Source organism: Panthera uncia, assembly GCF_023721935.1.
Source record: "Panthera uncia isolate 11264 chromosome A3 unlocalized genomic scaffold, Puncia_PCG_1.0 HiC_scaffold_12, whole genome shotgun sequence".
In the NCBI taxonomy this organism is placed as follows: Eukaryota; Metazoa; Chordata; class Mammalia; order Carnivora; family Felidae; genus Panthera; species Panthera uncia.
The window spans coordinates 942,748-963,781 of NW_026057579.1; the positions used below are offsets into that span (position 1 = coordinate 942,748).

General features: G+C 43.9%; 2 protein-coding genes across 3 annotated transcripts in view; one reads left to right on the forward strand and one right to left on the reverse strand.

Moving 5' to 3' along the window:
• Positions 1-236: 236 nt before the first annotated feature.
• CA3H2orf68 (chromosome A3 C2orf68 homolog) lies at positions 237-5,858 on the reverse strand. Its single transcript, XM_049652082.1, has 4 exons — positions 5,657-5,858; positions 5,460-5,578; positions 4,325-4,476; positions 237-3,959 (listed from the first exon to the last, which is right to left on the reverse strand). The coding sequence occupies exons 1-4, from the start codon at positions 5,761-5,763 to the stop codon at positions 3,837-3,839; spliced, it is 501 nt and encodes a 166-aa protein (XP_049508039.1). The 5' UTR covers positions 5,764-5,858; the 3' UTR covers positions 237-3,836.
• The window catches only part of USP39 (ubiquitin specific peptidase 39), a 30,634-nt gene continuing 15,443 nt past the window's right edge, over positions 5,844-21,034 (forward strand). Inside the window, exons 1-5 of one of the 2 annotated variants that reach the window (XM_049652073.1) lie at positions 5,844-7,167; positions 11,688-11,757; positions 13,523-13,617; positions 14,378-14,514; positions 15,743-15,895. In XM_049652073.1, the coding sequence (XP_049508030.1) occupies positions 6,900-7,167; positions 11,688-11,757; positions 13,523-13,617; positions 14,378-14,514; positions 15,743-15,895 (723 nt within the window). In that variant the 5' untranslated portion in view covers positions 5,844-6,899. The remainder of the gene's footprint in view (positions 7,168-11,687; positions 11,758-13,522; positions 13,618-14,377; positions 14,515-15,742; positions 15,896-21,034) is intronic. The other variant, XM_049652075.1, reaches the window with a different exon arrangement.

Genomic DNA, 21,034 nt, shown 5'->3' on the forward strand with positions numbered 1-21,034 from the left:
GAGTCACTTATCAGAAAACAAGTGGGACCAGACATCTTTAATAGTCCCTTCTAGCTTTAATGCTACGTGAGTCTAGTTGTTATGCTCCAACCAGGACAGTTCTTAAAATAGTCAAGGCAAAGCAAGAGATGAGATTTCAAGTGCTGATTTGGTGGTGCTGAATGACTTTAGGGCAGGCATTTAATCTGTACTTCTCTTATGTACACAAGCGATTTCAAAACTCTTGGCAAAAACAGTGCTGTAAAAATAGTTAAGTTTATTGCTCAAAAAGAATACTGTTTTTGAAAAGTACCTTTCTTCCAGGATTTTCAAATAATTTGCACACTTCACTTCATTAATCCATCCACACAGCAGAAACATTGGAAATGAGGAAACAGAAGAACAGATGGCTTGTTACACATTTAACACCACAACTCAACCAGTTGAGCAACCAACCTCTCATCTGGTGGCACTGAGAAGGCAAAGGAGCCATTTACTCAGGTTTTTACTTCTAGCGTCACTCTAACTACTGGAGAAATTTGGGGTACGTGCCTATGGCGTCTTGGCCATCTGATTTCTCAGGGACAGGGCAGAATTCAATGAGGGAGCTTAAAATGTTTCAAATAATTGTCAACATTCCATGCTGATTCTCCCAGAAGGCTCAGAGGTAGGAAGAGAATTGTCCTCCTTCCTCTTCCTATATGCAAGGGCCTCAGTTACACTTGGGAACCGGCTGGGGATCCACTACTCTACTATCCACGCATCCTGGCAAATGCACAGCAGGCTGGATAGTCACTACCCCAAACGGTTTCTTCCAGCCCCACGGGCTGATCTCTAGTTGGCAGTGTCTTGCAGAGTGGATCATGAAGGTGGAATGCCCCTTTCAGAGTCTCATCCACAGGGAGAAGTGTTTGTTATTGCCCACATTGGTCCTACTGGCTGGCCAAGCTCCACAGACTCCTACACTCAGTACAAAAAGCTTTACGTTCTTCTTTTCCATTCTTGCATTACATTCTTCAAAGACTTCTATGCTTGCCAACTGGCTAGAACTCAAACTCTAGTGTTTACTCTTATACAGCCGAAAGCCCCTAAAAACTCCAGATTCCTTCTATTTATAATATCAGCCATCATGGCCCAGGAAACACAAACCCTTAAACTCCAAGGCCTACCCTCGGTAAGAACATTCAGGGGCGTGAGATAGGTCTATGAGGCTCCCAGACTTTTTTTTTTAGACAGCCAAAAAAGTACCTAGTCAAATTAGGACTGATTCTGAAGCAGCCTGCCAGAAAGCTCCAGTTAGTCCGACATGGTTGCCACTGTACCAAATAGCCATGGCAGACCTTTCTGTGACATCTCTAGAGCCCATGGGAAATGCTCTGGAACATGCTCCTTGATGGCGAAGCACTGATTTTTGAAAACTGCCGGAAGATGTCTGGAGGCAAGTCTGGTGAATACACTAGATGGTGCCAGTACCATCATGGAGCCCTGCTGAGGGGTGGCAACAAGCAAAGAGCCTGAGCTAGAAGGCTGTCAGCTGGTAGAAGGCCATCACCAGAGAAGCATTTCAGGCACATCTGGAGCAGTGGCAGCAGCATCACCAACAGGCCTCCCCTAGAGGACAACCTCTCATTTCAGTACCAGGCTTAGTGGTTTCTAGTCCTGTTGCTTAAATTAGCTAAGAGTTAGGATGCTTTCTTGGGTGGAAAATATTTTATATGCACTTGATAAGCAAAATGCCTCAAGAAAAAAGCTCACAAACAAGAAGTTCCTGTGAGTCTCTTACCTGAGAGTGTGAGGATTACATGACAAACACATAAAAGGTCACAATAGGTACACACTTCCCTTCTCACAAACAGGAATGGAGGCTAAAATTTCAGGTGCCATGCCCCCAACCTCTTCTTCTGGTCTTGTTTCTAAATTCTGTAATAAATCCGTGAAACAGGCCATCCAGTTGTGAGAAGACAGATGCAAAAAGCATTTCCAGACTAGGAAGCCTAAGAGTTCCAGTGAAATCCTATGTCCAAGTAGGAAGGTCAGTTGAAGAGCTGGAAGACTAAAATCCCCAGTCCTCTGAGCTGCAGGAAGATTGGGGATAGAGTATGGCACAGCCTCCCTGACCTGGGAGGCTCTGGAGGGTAGTTAACATTAGAAGTCAAAAGGCACTTCCAGCCAGGCTGAGTTAAGTAGAGGGCAGACTTTCTCCTCTGAAAGTACAACCGAGCCCAGGACTGGCAAGTTAAGGCATTTAACCTTAGGCCAGCTCTATGGGTCAGGAACCTTCTGGTCCTTGGCCTAACTTATCCACCTCACTCACCTTCCCAGAATTCCTCCGGTACTGCAAGCTGTGGCTTGCTAGATTCTAATGATGTAGTTTAAGTAGCTGCCTTGCCCCATTCCTGAGGCGGTAGATTTTCAGGGGTGTAGGGCACAAACCAACAGTGCCCTCAGGTGTCCTTTAAGAGAAAAGCTGCTGAGATGGAAAGGCCAGACTAATCTTGAGACCCTGATGTAGAGAAACCCCTGGGGCAGGGGGACTTTGGTTTCAAGAAGTCTTAGTGTTCATGGGCTCACTTAAACCCCATACTTCAAGTCACTGAGGTCAGGTCAGTTGCTGGAAATCTGAAGTGGCTTGGAACTGCAGTGCACAGGATGTCTTGTGGACTTCTCAGATCTCAACCTAACCCTGTATAAAGGAAAATGTTCACTGAGGTGAAAGCAGTGATATTCCTAGGATCTTTAGTCTAAGGATCTCAGTTTATATACTCTTGGGAGATAGGAAAGGAAAAAGACTGAGGCAGGGGAAGGGCAGAGGAAAGAGGCTCATTTTACTGCCCTTTGGGCCTTTTCTTCTTCCTCCTCCTCCTCCTCCTCTTCTTCTTCTTCTTTTTTGCAACCACGGCTCCCAATAGGCAATTATTGCTTATGTTGAATTTCCCTTTGTATGTACATTCAAGACTGTTATATCACATTGGGAGAGTCGTTTCACGCTTGTTTTGCTGATCCCTCTCTAGCCTGAGCAGAGGATGGTCTGTTCACAGCTGGGGAGGCTGAAAACTGGAATCCTGTAGCCATATCCAAGGCAGGTTGTGCTGCAGGGAACCCCTGCAGTTTGGTTCTGCCATCATCTTCTAGCTCTATCTAGACAGTGCAAAGCAGGGGGGTGTGAGAGGAATCTGCAAAAGCCATGCAATCTGCAAAATGAAAATCTCCCACTTCACTGGTATCAGAGTAAGTGGGAGAGCTTGTCCACAAGGTAGACCTGCAGAACTCCCCACCTCCACAGTCCTGAGCAGTTGGGAGGTGCACAGTCATATTGGGAGGTAGGGTGGAACTCATGGATTCTGAGACCAAAAGAGGAGAGAATGGAAAGAACAAAGAAACAGCTGAAAAAAAAAAAGACCTAGGAAAACGTGGATGGAAGTGAGCAGAAGCTAGGAACAAAGGAACCATGAAGCAACAAACACAGTTCAGTGAGCTGGGTGGAGTGCAGCAGCTAGGTGTCCTATGGCATCTGACCTCAGTAAGAAAGCAGCATGTTAGCACAAGCTATTATAAACCTCAGTTCTCCCTGGAATCTCTGCTTCCAGGACACCAAGCTAGCCAAACAAAATTTTTGAATTCCAGAATACTAGGCTGGTCAAATGGGCCAAGATACAAGAAAGAATGGCTGCAAAGGAGGTGGCCAGGCTTGTCCCTGCAACACCTTATTCCTATGGATGTGTCAGCTTGGGGTGTGTCGGTGTGCGTGTGTGTATGTGTATGTCTCGAGATCAGTTCAAACTGGTCTTGGCACCCCCAAACCAGGAGTGAGCTCCCTGGGCAGTGAATCCAGCCTGGTGAGAATGCCTTCAGTCTGGTCAATGTCGGCTCTGGCGCTTTGCAATCTCCTCCTGGATGCGAAACTTGAGGGCCTCTCGCAGGGGTGGGTCCAGAGGCGTGTGTGCTGACACCTCCTCACTCACCCTTCCTGGATCATCGTCCTACGTGGAGGAAGAGTCGGGAAGCTCAGGGCCTGGCCTCTTCTGGAAAGGCGACCTGCCCTGTCCCTAGACAACACTCTCACAGAACTCCATTTGACTCATAGCTTCTTGCCAGTGCCTGTCATTTCCCAGGTGTCCCCTGTAATAGTGATTTTCACCTGGGGGCCACATGCCCTCCCTGTTGCCCGCTGAGAATCACTGTGTGACAGGTGTGAGTTGTGCTCAAAACATCACCCAGCAGTCTATGCTCCTAACTGGAGCCGACACTTCCCACTGGCCCTGAGGAAAACAGTGGCTGAGGCTCTGGCAGTGATTTCTAGCATGGCCCAGGACCTTCAGGCTGCAGCTGCTTCCACGAGGCATACCTGATACACGATAACTGAGGTGACCTCTCCGCTGTCTGCCTCATATTCTAAACAGAAGAGCTGATGGCCAGAAGGCTCTGGCTCGGAGCTGCCACTACTGCTGCTTTCACCGGATTCCTCACAGTCTGGATTGCTTGGGTGGGTAGAGCCATCTGGAGGGATGAATCACAGTGAGAGGGAAGAGGGGAGGGCTGTTGGAGCCCCTGCCCACATGTATGAAACATGAAAACATACCATAAAGAAAGTCCCAATCTTCCTATGGACCCTGTATGTGTGTGCATGTATTAAGTGTGCTGCCAATCAGTAGTTTCCTTTACCTTTGTATCCTTGCTCTGGGGCCAGCAGTCTTGTCACACACACAGTAGATATACAATGTACAGTCACATAGTAGATATACAATGTACCTTCGCAGGAAAGTAGTGGAGAGGTGGATACAGCCCTGCCTGGGTTCAAATACAGGCTCTGCTATTTATTAGCTCTGAGATCTTGGGCAAGTTACTTAGTCTCTCTGTGCTTCTTTCCTGATTGTGAAACAAATGATAATAGTTTCCGACTTATGATATCCCATGAAAACTAAACGAATGAACATACCCAAGATCTAACACTAAACAAATTTAGTAATGCTAAACAAATCTAGTGCCAAGTTAGGTACTGTTATCTCTAGGTATCTGGGAAGCTTGAGAAATGGCTTTTATTGTTTTTCTTTAAAGAAAAAAACATTTTAAATACTGACTTTTGAGTTTCATTCCACAAGTATGTCCTGGTCAAGTACAGCTGTGCCAAGCTTTCTCTCCGTCACAGAGTGAGAACTCTCAAGTATAGCATGGTGGGCAAACCGGTAGACAAACAACTTCTTGCCGGCTCCCAGGTATTTCCTGTAATAGTGATGCTTAACTGGGGGCCATGGAGCCTTCCCTGTTTTCAGGGAGATTCAGGGAGCGGAGAATGGGGAGCGTCGAGGTGGGGGTTCCGGGAAGGGACGACATGAACTGAGCCTTGGGGAATAAAAAGTGTTTTTTTGTTTTTGTTTTTGTTTTTTTTTTTTCCATTTAAAGAAAAGAGCGCATAAAGGCTAAGGGCTGGGGGCCGAAAGAGCGCGCGGGCTGGAGGAGGCAGGCGGGGTGGGCGGCCTCACCTCGGTGTCGCGGCAGGTACACCTGCAGGTCGGGCTTTCGGGGCCGCGTCGGCGCCGGCGTGTGCCGCCTCCTCGCCTTCTCCTTGGCTGCTTGTTTCACCTTCTTGTCATAGTCGTCCCTGCGGGGAGCCGAGCGGGAGTCAGAGACTGCCGGGCCAAGCTAGGCTGGGGGTGGCGGCGGCAGGGCGGGGCGGTACCGGGCGAGTTGGTTCCGTCGGATGTGGTGCACGAAGCCGTGGCTCATGTCCAGACGCCCGCCCGGCTTGCAGCAGAGTCCCGGCCCGGGATCCGGCGTCGATTCCATCTGGAGCCTTGGGGTCGGAGCCGCCGCGAATCAACGGCCCCAACGGCCGCCCTCCCTCCTGGCGAGCTGCGCACCCCGACTTCCGGCCCCCGGCCCTGGACCCGCCCCGAAAGAGCCTGCCGGGCCGAGCGGCCCGGCGCGCGGAGTTGCCTGCGCGGGTGCTGGGATGGGGCATGCGCGGCTTCCACTCTCCGTCGGGGCTTTTCTTTGTGAAATTAGCAATAGGAAACAGGACTTAGGCTTACTGCTGATGCATCAGAAAATTCAGAAAAACACAAACGCTGACTCCACTCAGCGTTCGGTGTGGAGTCTTCCTTTGCTTTTTGTGTGATAAAATGCTGTGAAACTCCCATCGCCAGTTGCGTGACCTCAGCTATTGAGCTCCGGTGCTTCAGTTTTCTCATTTGTGAACAAGGTAACTGAGAGCATCTACCTCAAAAGAGGTTGTGAGGAGGTAAGTGCCCTGGCAGGGCACAGAGCAGCATCCCGCCACCAGGCAGCCCCAGGAAGACTGCTGGGGACCGGGACACCCCTTCCAGCCGGCGAAGCTCCTGAGCCCACCCTACCCATGTCTTAACTGTCCCTGCAGAAGGACTCAGCGCTTGTAGAATATGCAGGACTGGTTTTCTAGTCTTTTTTTTTTTTTTTTTTTTGAGGTTTACTTATTTATTTTGAGAGAGAGAGCAGCAGCACAGGAGTTGAAGGCGGGAGGGGCAGAGACAGAGGGAGAGAATCCCAAGTAGGCTCTGTGCTCTCAGCATGCAGAACCTGCCGTGGGGCTCCATCCAGCACTGTGGGATCATGACCTGAGCCAAAATCGAGAGTCAGAGGCTTAACCGACTGAACCACCGAGGCGAGCCAACGGCTTCTACACCAATGAAAGGTTCCCCCTGTGTCAGCTGCAAATTTTGGGAAAGGTGGCAGTAGGCCCGCATGGTGTTCTCAGGCCCCCGCCCAGACCTAAAGGGACCACAAGAGGCGCAGCACTTCCCAGAAGTTTCTCCAGGGGAAATGTGTCCACAATGCGGACTCGTAGAGAGCCCTGGGCTGGCTAACAGCGCCGCTCCTGATTGGATGCCTGCCGCGCGCTCTGGCGTGCTTTGAGCTTGCGCAGAACGACCCGGCCGGTAGTGGCAATGTCCGGTCGGTCCAAGCGTGAGTCTCGTGGTTCCACCCGCGGGAAGCGCGAGTCCGAGTCGAGGGGCAGCTCGGGTCGCGTCAAGCGGGAGCGAGATCGGGAGCGGGAGACAGAGGCGCCGAGCTCCCGGGGCAGCCCAGTGCGTGTGAAGCGGGAGGTCGAGCCTGTGAGCGCGCGCGAGGCCCCGACGCCGGTCGTCCCGGCCGTGCGAGTGAAGCGGGAGCGCGAGGCTGACGAGGACTCCGAGCCTGAGCGGGAGGTGCGAGGTGCGCGGGGCTGGGCCGGACGCGGGCTCCACTCTTGCGTTCTCCTTTTCCTCTCGACTCCCTTTCCTTGGGAGTGAGGGTGGGGGTGGGGCATTCACCCTCCACTCGTGTCGGCGACAGGCCTCCACTGCGTTTTAACGAGGACAGCACTAGTCTTAGTGACAACCGCACCTTTGATGTTTTAACAGTAGAAATAACAGCGTCTGCCCTTTATCGAATACCTAACGTGTGCCAGGCTCTGTGCTAATTACTTTTGTAAATAACTGGAAAATCACTTACTAAATTATGTTATCTCCTTCAGTGTTTACAAAACACCTGATTTGTGAGTTCTGTTGTAGTATCTGGAATGTGACCATGTAGCGTCAAGATCCTGAACCCTGGGCACCTCCGCCACACTGCTTTGCCATTCTTTACCTGGACTGAGTCACTGTGGTTTGGGAAAGTGGGTCTTACGTGGCTGTCCCTATGAAAATTAGTGGAGGTAGTTCTGGAGGCTGTGACCTTTGGGAGCCATTCTAACAACTGCTAGTGAGTCTTAACTCCCTTCCGTGACTGCAGCCTTTTGCCAGCTTTCTCTGGATTCCTGCTTCGCCTGACACTCTCTGATTCCTAGAGACCTCTTTACCCATCCTTGGCTTCCTTTTAGTGGGCTGCCTTTTCCAATTTGTTGATATCCTACCAGTTGTTAAGTACATTTCCACCACTTGTGAAGCTTTCCCTTTTCACTGCAATTACATTTCCTTCACTGAACTTGAAACTCCTGACTTGAACCTGTTCCTGTATACTTGCTTTGTGGAGAGTTAGTAAAAGCCTACTGAAGTAGCAGGTGAATATATCACTATGCTTACATGCTAAGGGTGGGATTCATGGGAGGAGTTCCTAGTTCTCCAAGACTTTATAATTCTGCCTTCTGGTCCTGGTTATCTGTATATGATTATATTTTAACATTAACTCTTAAAGTTCTTACAGTCTTCTGTTTGACATATTTTTGTATTACGCGGAGGGTCCAGAATAGCACCTTACTCATAGAAAGTGCTTGATAAATATTCTTGAGTAATTAATAATTTCAGGGCATTCTTTGCCCTTCTTAAATACCTTATCAGCTTCTGGTTTCCCTTTCTTTGGAAGAGAAATTGTTTTTTAGGTATCTTGCTTAGTTGTGATAAAGGAGATTATTTTCTTTGGAACAGGCTAGAATCCCAGTTGCTATTCTGGCTTGTCTCCCCCCCCCCCCCCACCCCCCCAACTCCCTTTTATTTTTATGGTGAAATAGATCACAGGTACTAAGATGGATTGAATATAATGCACAATTATAGTTTAAAGAAGAAAGAGCAATCCCTATCAAAATAACACCAGCATTCTTCACAGAGGTAGAACAAACAATCCTCAGATTTGTATGGAACCAGAAAAGACCCCCAATAGCCAAAGCAATCTTGAAAAAGAAAACCGAAGCTCGAGGCATCACACTCTCAGACTTCAGGCTGTATTACAAAGCTGTAATCATCAAGACAGGATGGTACTGACACGAAAGCAGACACTCTGATCAATGGAACAGAGTAGAGAACCCAGAAATGGACCCACAAACTTATGGCCAACTAATCTTTGACAAAGCAGGAAAGAACATCCAATGGAAGACCGTCTCTTCAAATGGTGCTGGGAAAACTGGACAGTGACATGCAGAAAAATGAACCTGGACCACTTTCTTACACCATACACAAAAATGAACTCAAAATGGATGAAAGACCTAAATGTAAGACAGGAAGCCATCAAAATCCTAGAGAAGAAAGCAGGCAAAAACCTCTTTGACCTCAGCCGCAGCAACTTCTTACTCAAGACATCTCTGGACGCAAGGGAAACAAAAGCAAAAGTGAACTATTGGGACCTCATCAAAATAAGAAGCTTCTGCACAGCAAAGAAAACAATTAGCAAAACTAAAAGGCAACTGACAGAATGGGAGAAGATATTTGCAAATGACATATCAGATAAAGGGTTAGTGTCCAAAATCGATAAAGGACTTAACAAACAACACTCGAAAAACAAATAATCTAGTGAAAGAAATGGGCAAAAGACACGAATAGACACTTCTTCAAAGAAGACATCCAGATGGCAAACAGACACATGAAAAAAATGCTCAATCAACCTCACTCATCATCAGGGAAAGACAAATCAAAACCACTATGAGATACCGTGTCACACCTTTCAGAATGGCTGACGTTAACAACTCAGGCAAAAACAGATGTTGGCGATGATGTGGAGAAAGAGGATCTCTTTTGCACTGTTGGTGGGAATGCAGACTGGTGCAGCCACTCTGGAGAACAGTATGGAGGTTCCTCAAAAAATTAAAATAAGACTACCCTACAACTCAGCAGTTGCTCTACTAGGTATTTACCCAAGGGATACAGGTGTGCTGTTTCAAAGGGACACGTGCACCCCCATGTTTATAGCAGCACTATCGACAATAGCCAAGATATGGAAAGAGCCCAAATGTCCATCGACGGATGAATGGATAAAGGTGTGGTGTGTATATATATATACAATGGAGTATTACTTGGCAATCAAAAAGAATGAAATCTTGACATTTGCAACAACATGGATGGAACTGGAGGGTATTATGCTAAGTGAAATTACAGTCAGTCAGAGAAAGACAAATATATGACTTCACTCATATGAGGAATTTAAGATACTGAACAGATGAACATAAGGGAAAGGAAGCAAAAAGAATATAAAAACAGGGAGGGGAACAAAACATAAGAGACTCTTAAATATAGAGAACAAATGAGGATTGCTGGAGGGGTTGCGGGAGGGGGGATGGGCTAAATGGGTAAGGGGCATTAAGGAATCTACTCCTGAAATCATTGTTGCACTATACGCTAACTAACTTGGATGTAAATTAAACAATAAATAAATTTAAAAATATATATTAAAAAAATAAAGAAGAATGAACATTTACATCCTTAAATTTACCACTTGTCAATAACTGTGAAGGGTTTGAGATTTTATTTGCAAGCTGCCTAATTAGCCTGCTACAGTTTTTTGGATGCTAATGAAGATGGGACTAGTTCCTGTAGTGTCATTTCCCACAGTGCAATATGAAGAGGACACATACTCACAGTGGGTGGCCTTACTGGAGAGGAACTCTGGGCTTACAGAACTTAAATCTTTCATAATAGTCTGAATTTGCCTCCCCTTTGCTCTGTAGGGCGACTCTCTGTCTTCTAATGCTGTTTGGTATACAAATATTCTTGACAAGATAGTCTGGAGGCAGACAGTGCCTTTGATCACAATATGGGCAGAAACACGAGAGACCTATGGAGAATTGTCTCCTAATGCTATTCAGCTTAAGAAGCTGAGTGGTATGTAACCAGTACCTTAGGAAGGTCCCTTAGGCCCCTTCCTAGTTGTATTTGCCTTCCTTGTTTGGGAATTCACTATTCTATATATTGGAATACTCTTATGTGCTATTTTGAATTTTTTTTCATTTCTACTTTTATTTATTTTTTAAGTTTCTTTGTGTTAATTTTTGAGAGAGAGAGACAGCACAAGTTGGGGAGGGACAGAGAGGGAGACATAGAATGTGAAGCAGGCTGCAGGCTCTGAGCTGTCAGCACAGAGCCTAGTGCAGGGCTCAAACTTGTGAACTGCGAGATCATGACCTGTGCCGAAGTTGGACACTTAATTGACTGAGCCACCCAGGCGCCCCGTATTTTTCGTTTTACTTCATATATGTATCCCTAAGTAGTACTGTGTTTTATTTTGTATTTGATGTAAATGGAATCATATGTATGTGGTCTTCTGATTTACCTTTTTTTTTTGCTAACCATATTTTTGAGGTTCATTCAAATAGATATTCATGGCTACATAGTGTTCTATTGGTGATACCAGAATACATTTATTTATTTTATTTGTGGCGGATATTTGGTTTGTTTCCAATTTGGGCCCTTTCAGATATGCTGCTATAAATATTTTTAGTTAAGCACTTCCAGTGTACATGTGCAAAAGTTTCTCTCAGGTTTATAGGTAGAGATTGCTGGGTCAGAGTTCTGCATATTTTCAGCTTTGATCTTGCTGTACTATTTTCCAAGAGGTTGTAACAGTTTACATTCCCACCAGCAGTTACAGGAACATTTCAATTGCTCTATGTATTTGCCAACACTTGGAATTTTCCGATTTTATTTCTTTCCTTCTATGGTAGATATGAAGTGGTGTATTATTGTCCAGGGAAATTTGCATTTTCTTGGTTGTTGAGGATATTTTCCTCATTTTCTGTTGGGTTGTCTTTTATTGTTTCACCAATTTCTTTATGTAATCTGCAAATGAATTGTTTTTTGGTTCTATGAGTTTCACATATCTTCTCCCAATTTGGCACTTGTTCCATTAGTGGGCTTTTTGGTATATTGCCATGCCTCCTGTGTAGGAGCTCATCCTGTTTAGTTTTTCTCATTTCTGGGTTTCTTTGTACTAGTAGTTCACCCTGAGTACTGGTTTCCCATTTTCACAGCCTGTGATGATTTTCCTTTCAGCAAAGAATGGCCGCGTGGATTCTGAGGACCGGAGGAGCCGCCATTGCCCGTACCTGGATACCATTAACAGGTTAGTAGGACAGGGATGCCAAGGGCAGCACAGAATGATGGAATCTATGCAGGAAGTGCATAGATTTGACTCTATGTCAAATGATCACAAATTTTATTCTTTTTAAAGCTTTCTGCCCAGAAGATTGTGCTTCTTGCCATATTTATTAATCTTTGTTTTTTAATATAAAGTGTTAGAGGGCATTTTTTTTTTAAGGGTGGGCACATGCATAAAGAGCTTTTAGCTTAGTTTGAATTTGGTGGAATAACAGAGTGCATAGTATACTTAAAATGACGGTAACAAATTTAAATATTTTTTGAGCAATCACTACGTGCTAGGTACTACTCTAGGTGGCTGGAATTCAACAGAGAAAAGAAAAACAGATATGTCCTAAAACAGGTAGTCATCTCATCCCTGTTTCTTTTCTTTGATTCCAGATGGCATCTTACAGTGCTTTTCAACTTATGCTCTAAGGTTGTAGTGCTAATAGAAGTTTTCTTAGTAGTGGAGTTACTCTTCATTTTTTTTTATTTTTAATTTTTTTTTTAACGTTTATTTATTTTTGAGACAGAGCATGAACGGGGGAGGGTCAGAGAGAGAGAGAGAGAGAGAGAGGGAGACACAGAATCTGAAATAGGCTCCAGGCTCTGAGCTGTCAGCACAGAGCCTGACGCGGGGCTTGAACTCACGAACCGTGAGATCATGACCTGAGCTGAAGTCGGACGCTTAACAGATTGAGCCACCCAGGTGCCCTGTGGAGTTACTCTTTATAAGGGCTAGCTGTTGTGGCAGGCACAAGCCATTTATGGCTAATGAGGACTTGAAACATGGCTTGAGGAACCAAGTTTCCAATTTTATTATTTTTTTTAAATGTTTATTTTTGAGAGAGAGAGAAAGAGAGAGCACGAGAGCATGTGCACAAGTTGGGGAGGGGCAGAGAGAGAGGGAGAGAATCCCAAGCAGGCTCCACACTGCCAGTGCAGAGCCCGACCCAAGGCTTGAACCCATGAACCGTGAGGTCATGACCTGAGCACAATCAAGAGTCAGATGCTTAACTAACTGAGCCACCCAGGTGCCCCAAATTTTAATTATTTAAATTGAAATTTCGGTATCAACTTGTGGCTCTTGCTTCCTTTAATGGACAGTATAGCTTTACTGGGACCAGTACCAATTAATTAGAGTTAATATTTGAGGAGAAATCTCTTTGTCACCTGTGGATTCAATAAAAGTAAAGTTTTTTTGTCCCTTAACCTACCTGGTACTCATATAGCATTACTTTGCAGTTGAATAAGTAGATCGATTTGTAGGTATTCTCCTAATATTCAGGTTTCCCATTTACTTTTATGGACAAAAATAGGTTTTTCTTCTATAAAAGGGTTTGTTCACTCTTGATATCCTTCCACCCCCAGCCTTTTAATTTGGAATGCTGTTGAGGTCCTGTCACTTTAGTCCTACTTGTAGCTTTTCTTCCAGAGAAAGCGACTGCAATGAAAGGTTCTCTACTGGTTGTAAATTTAAAAAAAAAGAAAAAAGATGGTCACTGGCATTGTGTGTCTAGTACAGATACTTTTTGATACTGCTTTGGGACTTGGTGGGTGAGGTTGCTATAGTAAATGTTGAGGGGAGGAATAGTTAATGTTTCCCACAGTTTATAGAAGGTTGTTGAACTATCTCTGAAGGATGCTATGTGACATTGTGCAGTGTGGAGCCAATGCTGCTTCTCTTGAGTGCTTTCCTAGACCTCTGTCCCTATTAATTGTTTTTTTCTTTGGTTTGGTTGTTTTAGGAGTGTGCTGGACTTTGACTTTGAGAAACTGTGTTCCATCTCCCTTTCACATATCAATGCATATGCCTGTCTGGTGTGTGGCAAGTACTTTCAGGGTAAATAAGCATTGTGCATTTTATTTTATTTGTTTTAAATGTTTAAACAATGTTTATTTGTTTTTGAGAGAGAGAGAGAGGGATCGTGAGCTGGGGAGAGGCAGAGAGAGAGAGGGAGAGAGAGAATCCTAAGCAGGCTCCATGTTGTCAGTGTTGAGCCCTATGTCGGGGCTCGATTTCATGAACCGTGAGATCATGAGCTGACCTGAGACCAAGAGTCAGATGCTTAACTGACTGAGCCACCCAGGCTCCCCAGTGTTGTGCATTTTAAACTTGTGAAGTTTTCAGTGCCAGCTACAGGTCTCTAGAGAGATTTTTTTTTCTTCAGTTTTTAATGTTTATTTTTTGAGAGAGAGACAGAGCTCAAGTGGGCGAGGGGCAGAGAGGGAGGGAGACACAGAATCTGAAGCAGGCTCCAAGCTCTGAGTTGTCAGCACAGAGCCTGATGTAGGGGTTGAATCCATGAACCGTGAGATCGTGACCTGAGCTGAGGTTGGACGCTTAACCAACTAAGCCACCCACCCAGCCCTCCCTAACCAGTGTCTTAATGCCATCCAAGGAATAAAGTACTAATGTGCTATTCTTTCTTGCTAACTTTTGTGGTGAGAAAAGTTCATGTAGGAGATTCATTGCACAGATGGTGTAGTACTTTGTTTTTGCCGATATTAATACGTTCCAGTACAAAATACTGAAGGAAAATCAAATCTGATTTGTCTCTCTCTGGCATCTGCCCTACACTGCCTTTCATTCTTCCCTACAGGCCGGGGTTTGAAGTCTCATGCCTACATTCACAGTGTCCAGTTTAGCCACCATGTCTTCCTCAACCTCCACACCCTCAAGTTTTACTGCCTTCCAGATAACTATGAGATCATCGATTCCTCGCTGGAGGATATCACAGTATGTATCCAGGAGGCTGGTTTGGAACTAGTTCTCTTGGGAGCCAGCCTAGGGCTCCTGGGGATCTGCCCGCCCCAAGGTTAGGGAAGAATCTCCATTTCTCGGGCTTGGAGAGGCTTCTTTCCCTTTGGGAGCAGCAAGAGAGACCTTAGTAAGAAGGTCTGGATTCATAAGTGTGGCCTATGGTCTGCAATCTAGCGGCTGTTTCTGCTTCTAACATTGTGGGTTAGGACTAAAGAAATGCAGCTACTTTCTAATTGGGGTGAAAGCATTTTTGTGAAGTATATTACCTTCCACACTTAGGAGGAAGGATATGAATTAGGCCTGGTGTAGGATAGTGGATACCAAGCTGCATACCAGCTCATGACTACTTTTGATATGATGCAGCCCAAATGGCCAGTGCCTCCCATCTGTGGGCTCTGGTGTGTGATCTGTGCCAAGAGTCATTGTACTTAGGAAGAGATCATAGAAAGTCTTCTTGGGTTTGATTAATGTTGGAACTATTGATTATTGTTTATTTTTTAACAAGTGTCTGTGTATTCATGCTGAATGCTTTGTTCATTTTTAAGGAAAGCTTAGTGTCGAGTGTTTGAAACACTATGCTACTTTTATAAATTTTATATGCCTGTTAATAGTTGAGGTTAAAGTAGTTATGGATAGTAATTAGAGAGAGGAACTGAAGTAAGTACAAGGTCCCCAAGAGACTTAGTAGAGACCTCTCTTCAGCCCTTTATGTGATGACCCTTATGGGTCTAGGACCGGGGAAGGTTCTGCTCCTGCCCTTCCAGCCATAGGGAGTATGAGATCTCAGATTTGCACAGAGGTGGGGAGGCATTCCTGCTTCTGCGCTGGGTCCATACCAGTCCTGTGTGAGGTCTCACCCGGCACTCAGACTCCTGCTGCCTGCAGAGACGTGTGTCCTCCAGTTTTGGACCGTTTATCATGGAGTTGGCCAGATGTGAGGTCTGAAGAAAGACCTGGGGATTCAGTGATTTTGGGTTAAACACAGAGATCCCCTTCTAGATTAGTAAGGAGAGGGCCTGTTCAATGTTACCTCAGCTTTTATACCTATTGTTGGGAGCTCTTTGGTTGGGAGCCCTTTGGTTGTGTGTTGAGACATTCATGACCAAAGTATTTTTTGTTTTTGACAGAAATTGCTATTTCACATAGCTCTTGTGAACTCCGTAGACAGTCCTGAAACATCTTGGAATTTTCTTTTGCTTTGCAGTATGTGTTGAAGCCCACTTTCACAAAGCAGCAGATTGCAAACTTGGACAAGCAAGCCAAATTGTCCCGGGCATATGATGGGACCACTTATCTGCCGGGTATCGTGGGCTTGAATAACATAAAGGCCAATGACTATGCCAACGCTGTCCTTCAGGTAGGATCAAGATGGGAACAGTGATGGGGAGAGGAGGTAACCTGAGAACACTGTGAAGGTCAGCCAGAAGTGACTGCCTTCTGGTAGAGTCAAATGGTACCTGGAGACACCAAGTCTTGCTGAGGATTCTACTTAACTATTTGCACCAAACATAACATTCCTATGTCTGCTCAAAGGGCTGTTGCCCGATGGTGAGGCTTTTTCTAGCCTCTGGGCTCATGGCCTCTGGAGTTTTCAGGGAATGAAGGATAGAATGAGTGTGTGGCCTGGCAGTACTGAATAAGAAACACATGTGTTAGATGATGCATCTTTTCTTTTTTTAATAGCGCAGATGTTCCTTGTGCTGGCTATCTGAGGTCTTGATCCTCCTCCTGCGCTTAAGCTCCAAAGTGGGGCATACAGAAAGCCAAAGTTCTCCTGTTTGCAATTAAGTTTTGTCTTCTAAAAAATTAACAAGTTGGGGTGCTCGGGTGGCTCAGTTGGTTAAGGGTCCGACTCTTGATTTTGGCTCAGGTCATAATCTCACAGTTCGTGGGTTTGAGCCTTGCATTGAGCTCTGTGCTGGCAGTATGGAGCCTGCTTGGGATTCTTTCTCTCTCTGTCCTTTCCCCACTCTCTCAAAAATAAATAAACATTAAAAAATTATATGAGTATTACATATACATTGTAGAAAAATTAGAACATGTTAGTAAGCACAATTAAGAACATTAACAATAATCTTGCTTCGTTGACCACAAAAATTAATTAAAATTTATAAACATAAACACTTAAGGGATGGGTGGAAGATGTAGAAAGTATAAAGAATGAAGGCTTCATTCTTTCCTTTCTCTAGTACTCTGTCCTGCTTAAAATGTATGAAATCAATACAGGCACACTTTATTTTATTGTGCTTCACTTTATTGTGCCTCACAGACATTGTGCTTTTTACAAATTGAAGGTTTGTGGCAACCCTGTGTCAAGGAAGTCCTTCAGCACCATTTTCCTGGCAACATTTGCTCACTTTGTGACTATGTCACATTTTGGTAATCCTTGCAATGTTTTAGGCTTGTTACTATACATATAAAATATACATATATATGTATATGTGCTGTGTGTATATATGTGGTCATATACATATACTATATATGTATATGTATATTTTGTAGCTTATTTATTGGGGGGACAGGGCAGAGAGAAGAGAGAGAATTCCAAGCAGGCTTTGCAGTGTTAACACAGAGCCTGATGTGGGACTCATACCCACGAACTCATGAGGCCATTACCCGAGCCAAAGTCAAGAGTCAGATGTTTAACCAACTGAGCCACCCAGGCACCCCTGTTAATTATATTTGAATCGCTGCAATTTCATGGTAAAACTTTAGTGGATGAGGAGTTGCTTCTTATGTCTGAGCAAAGAATAGGGTTTCTTGAGATGGAATCTACTGGTGAAGACGCTGTGAGGATTGTTGAAATGACAAAGGATTTGGAATGTTACATAAACTTGGATGACAAAGCAATAACAAGGTTGGAGAGGATCGACTCCAATTTTGAAAGTTCTGCTGTGGGTAAAATACTAACAAACAGCATCACATGCCAGGGAGAAATTGTTCATGCAAGGAAGAGTCTGTTGATGCGGCAAACTTCATTGTCATCTTGTTTTAATAAACTGCTGGAGTCACCCCGGCTTCAGCAACATGATCAGTCAGTAGCTATCAGCATGGAGGCAAGATCCTCCACCAGTATAAAGATGACTCACTGAAAGCTCAGATGTTGGAGGGCATCTGGGTTGCTCAGTCAGTTCAGCATCTGACTCTTGATTTCAGCTCAGATCATGATCTCACAGTTGCTAAGATCAGGCCCTGCATTAGGCCCTGCGTCAGACTCTGCACTGACAGTACAGCGCCTTCTGGGGATTCTCTCTCTCTCCCTTTCTCTTTCTGCCCCTCCCCCTTGTGGGTGCACATTTGCTCTCTCTCTTAAAAAAATAAATCTTAAAAAAAAAAACTCAGATGATAGCATTTTTTTTAGCAATAAAGTATTAAGTTTTTTTAACGTTTATAGATTTTGGAGAGTGGGGGAGGGGCAGAGTGAGAGAGAGAATCCCGAGAAGACTTCACACTGTCAGCGCAGAGTCCTACTCGGGGTTTGATCCCATGAACCATGAGATCATGACCTGAGCCGAAATCAAGAGTTGGGCGCTTAACCGACTGAGCCACCCAGGTGCCCCTAAATTACTTAACTTAAAAGTATTTTTAAATTAAGGTATGCACGTTGTTTTTTTAGACATAGGCTATTGCACACTTAATAGACTATAGTATAGTAGAAACATAACCTTATGATGGACTGGGAAACCAAAAAATCCCTTTGACTCTCTTTATTGTATTATTAGCTTTATTGTAGTGGTCTGAAACCTAACCTATGCCTGTACATATTCTTGTTCAGCATCTTTAATGATTACATGTTAATTCAACTCGTGAATGAATTATAGTTTATTTAACCATCATTTCTTGTATTAATGCATTTAGGGCCTAGATTCTAGGCTGTAGGCTGTTTGTAGCAATTTACAAACCCATCAGCAACACAAAAGAGAGTTCTTCATCTTGCATTGTGTCTGTTACACTGTTATTTTTTTCCCATTTTGATACATTTAACTTATCTTTTGTTTATTCACTTCTGAAGTTGATTACTTGTATTTTTTCAAGTGTTGATGGGCCGTGTGCTCATTTTTCTGTTGGTAGTTTATTTTGCTGAACTCTGAAAAATATATATTAGTGTTTTTCTGTTATATATGTTGCACAGATTTCCTTCTAGTTCTTATTTGGCCTTTAAACTTTGATTATGGTATTTTTACATAAAGAATTTGGATAAAAAATTATGAAAGTGTATCTGTCAGTTTTGGCACCTGCCACTGATGTCATACCTAGACCCTGGAAAGGTTAAATGCTTAAGTAGAGAGAAAAAGACTTACAGGTTGAACAGATTGGATTTGAACATGGTCAGTACAGTTAGCCTTGGCTTTGTGAGGGGTTTTAGTTCCCATAGGAAGTTTTTATTTTTAAAATAAGTAGACGAACAAATCCTCTGTGATATAATTGCCACTACAATGGGATTGAATGGACGAAGTATTCCATCTGGAGGCTGAATGATTTCCGTCTGACACATACTTTTTTGTATTGTTGCTGAAAGCAGAGAGCAACCTCTCTCCACAGCTTGGATAAGTGAGAACTAGGATGAACTTTGTCCATACTTCTTTATTTATTAATTTATTTTTGTAAAGTTTATTTATTTTGAGAGAGAGAGTGCATGTGTGCACACATGTGCAGGGGAGGGCGAGAGAGGGGAAAGGAGAGAGAAAATCCCAAGCAGGCTTCACCTTGTCAGTGCAGAGCCCAACATGGGGCTCGAATTCACAAACTGAGATCATGACCTGAGCCGAAATCAAGAATTCAATGCTCAACCGACTGAGCCACTCAGCCCCCATACTTCTTTCCTTTCGATAATAACCCTTTTTTTTAGTAATTATTCTCTAGGCATGAAGTCCTTGTTTATTTAGGTGAGCTAAGCTTGTAGGGGCTTTCCCAATCATCTCTGTTGCAGTATTCCCTGTGTCCTGAGTTGTCTTCCTTTAAGATGCCTAGGTTTATTGTATTTAGCAGAAACCTCTATCCTCCTTTCTAAACGGATTACCTTGCCAAAGAAAGTTGTGCTCATAGTAAGCACAGTGCTGTTAAGGATTCACAAACCCATCAGGAGGGACCTGTAGGGAGATGGCATTTATTTAGGGTCTGTTCTGTGGTTTCCCTCCCAGTTTTGTAGCTCATACTAATGAGCATTATTTCTTCCTGAACCAACATGGCTAGTCTTTATCTTTCTTTAATGAGGTAAAATTTATTATTATTATTATTATTATTACTATTTTAATTTAAATTTTAGTTAACATACAGTGCAATATTGGTTTCAGGAGCAGAATTCAGTGATTCATCAGTTACATACAACACTCAGTGCTCATCATAGCGTGTGCCCTCCTTAGTACCCATCTCCCACCCACCTCCCTCCATTACCCATAGCTTGTTCTGTATCATTAAGAGTCTCTTGTGGTTTGTTTCCTTCTCTTCACCCCCCTGCCCTGCCCATTCCCATATGTTCATCTGTGTTGTTTCTTAAGTTCCACATATGAGTGAAATCATATGGTATTTGTCTTTCTCTGATTGACTTATTTTGCTTGGCATAATACATTCCAGCTCCATCCATGTCATTGCAGATGGCAAGATTTCATTCTTTTTGATGGCCAACAAATACTTCATTGTGTTTATATACACCACATCTTCTTTATTCATTCATCAATCGATGGACATTTGGGCTCTCTCCATAGTTTGGCTATTGTTGATAATGCTGCTGCTGTATACATTGGTGTGCATGTACCCTTTTGCATCTGTATTTTTGTATTCTTTGGGTAAATAAATACCTAATGGTGCAGTTGCTGGATTGCAGAGTATTTCTGTTTGGTAAAATTTATTTTTGTTCTCCTAAACCTTTTGACCATTTTTGATCATAACAGAATTAATCACTTTTATATATATGTTCATTTTGTATCATTTTTATATATAATTATATTAATTTTTGTTATTTTATTTTATATTTATTTATTACCACTCTTTCAATAAATACCACACTTGGGAAAAACACCAAACTTTATTAAGATGACTTTCATGTTATTGAAAAAAAATTTTTTTAATGGTTTTATTTATTTTTGAGAGAGAGAGAGACAGTACTAGTGAGGGAGGGACAGAAAAAGAGAGAGACACAGAATCCAAAGCAGACTCCAGGGTCTGAGCTGTCAGCACAGAGCCCAACACAGGGCCTAAACTCGTGCATGGCGAGATCATGACCTGAGTCTAACTGAAGTTAGACGTTTAACCAACTAAGCCACCCAGGCACCCCATTTTTTTTAAGTTTTTTTTTTAATGTTTTTATTTGTTTTTGAGAGAGAGAGAGAGAGACAGAGTACTAGTGAGGGAGGGACAGAGAGAGAGGGACACACAGAATCTGAAGCAGACTCCATGCTCTGAGCTGTCGACACAGAGCTCAAATTTTAATGTGCATTTGAGAGATGGGAGAAGTTTGGCCTCCAGATAGTTATCTCTGCCCTAGCCAAATGGAATA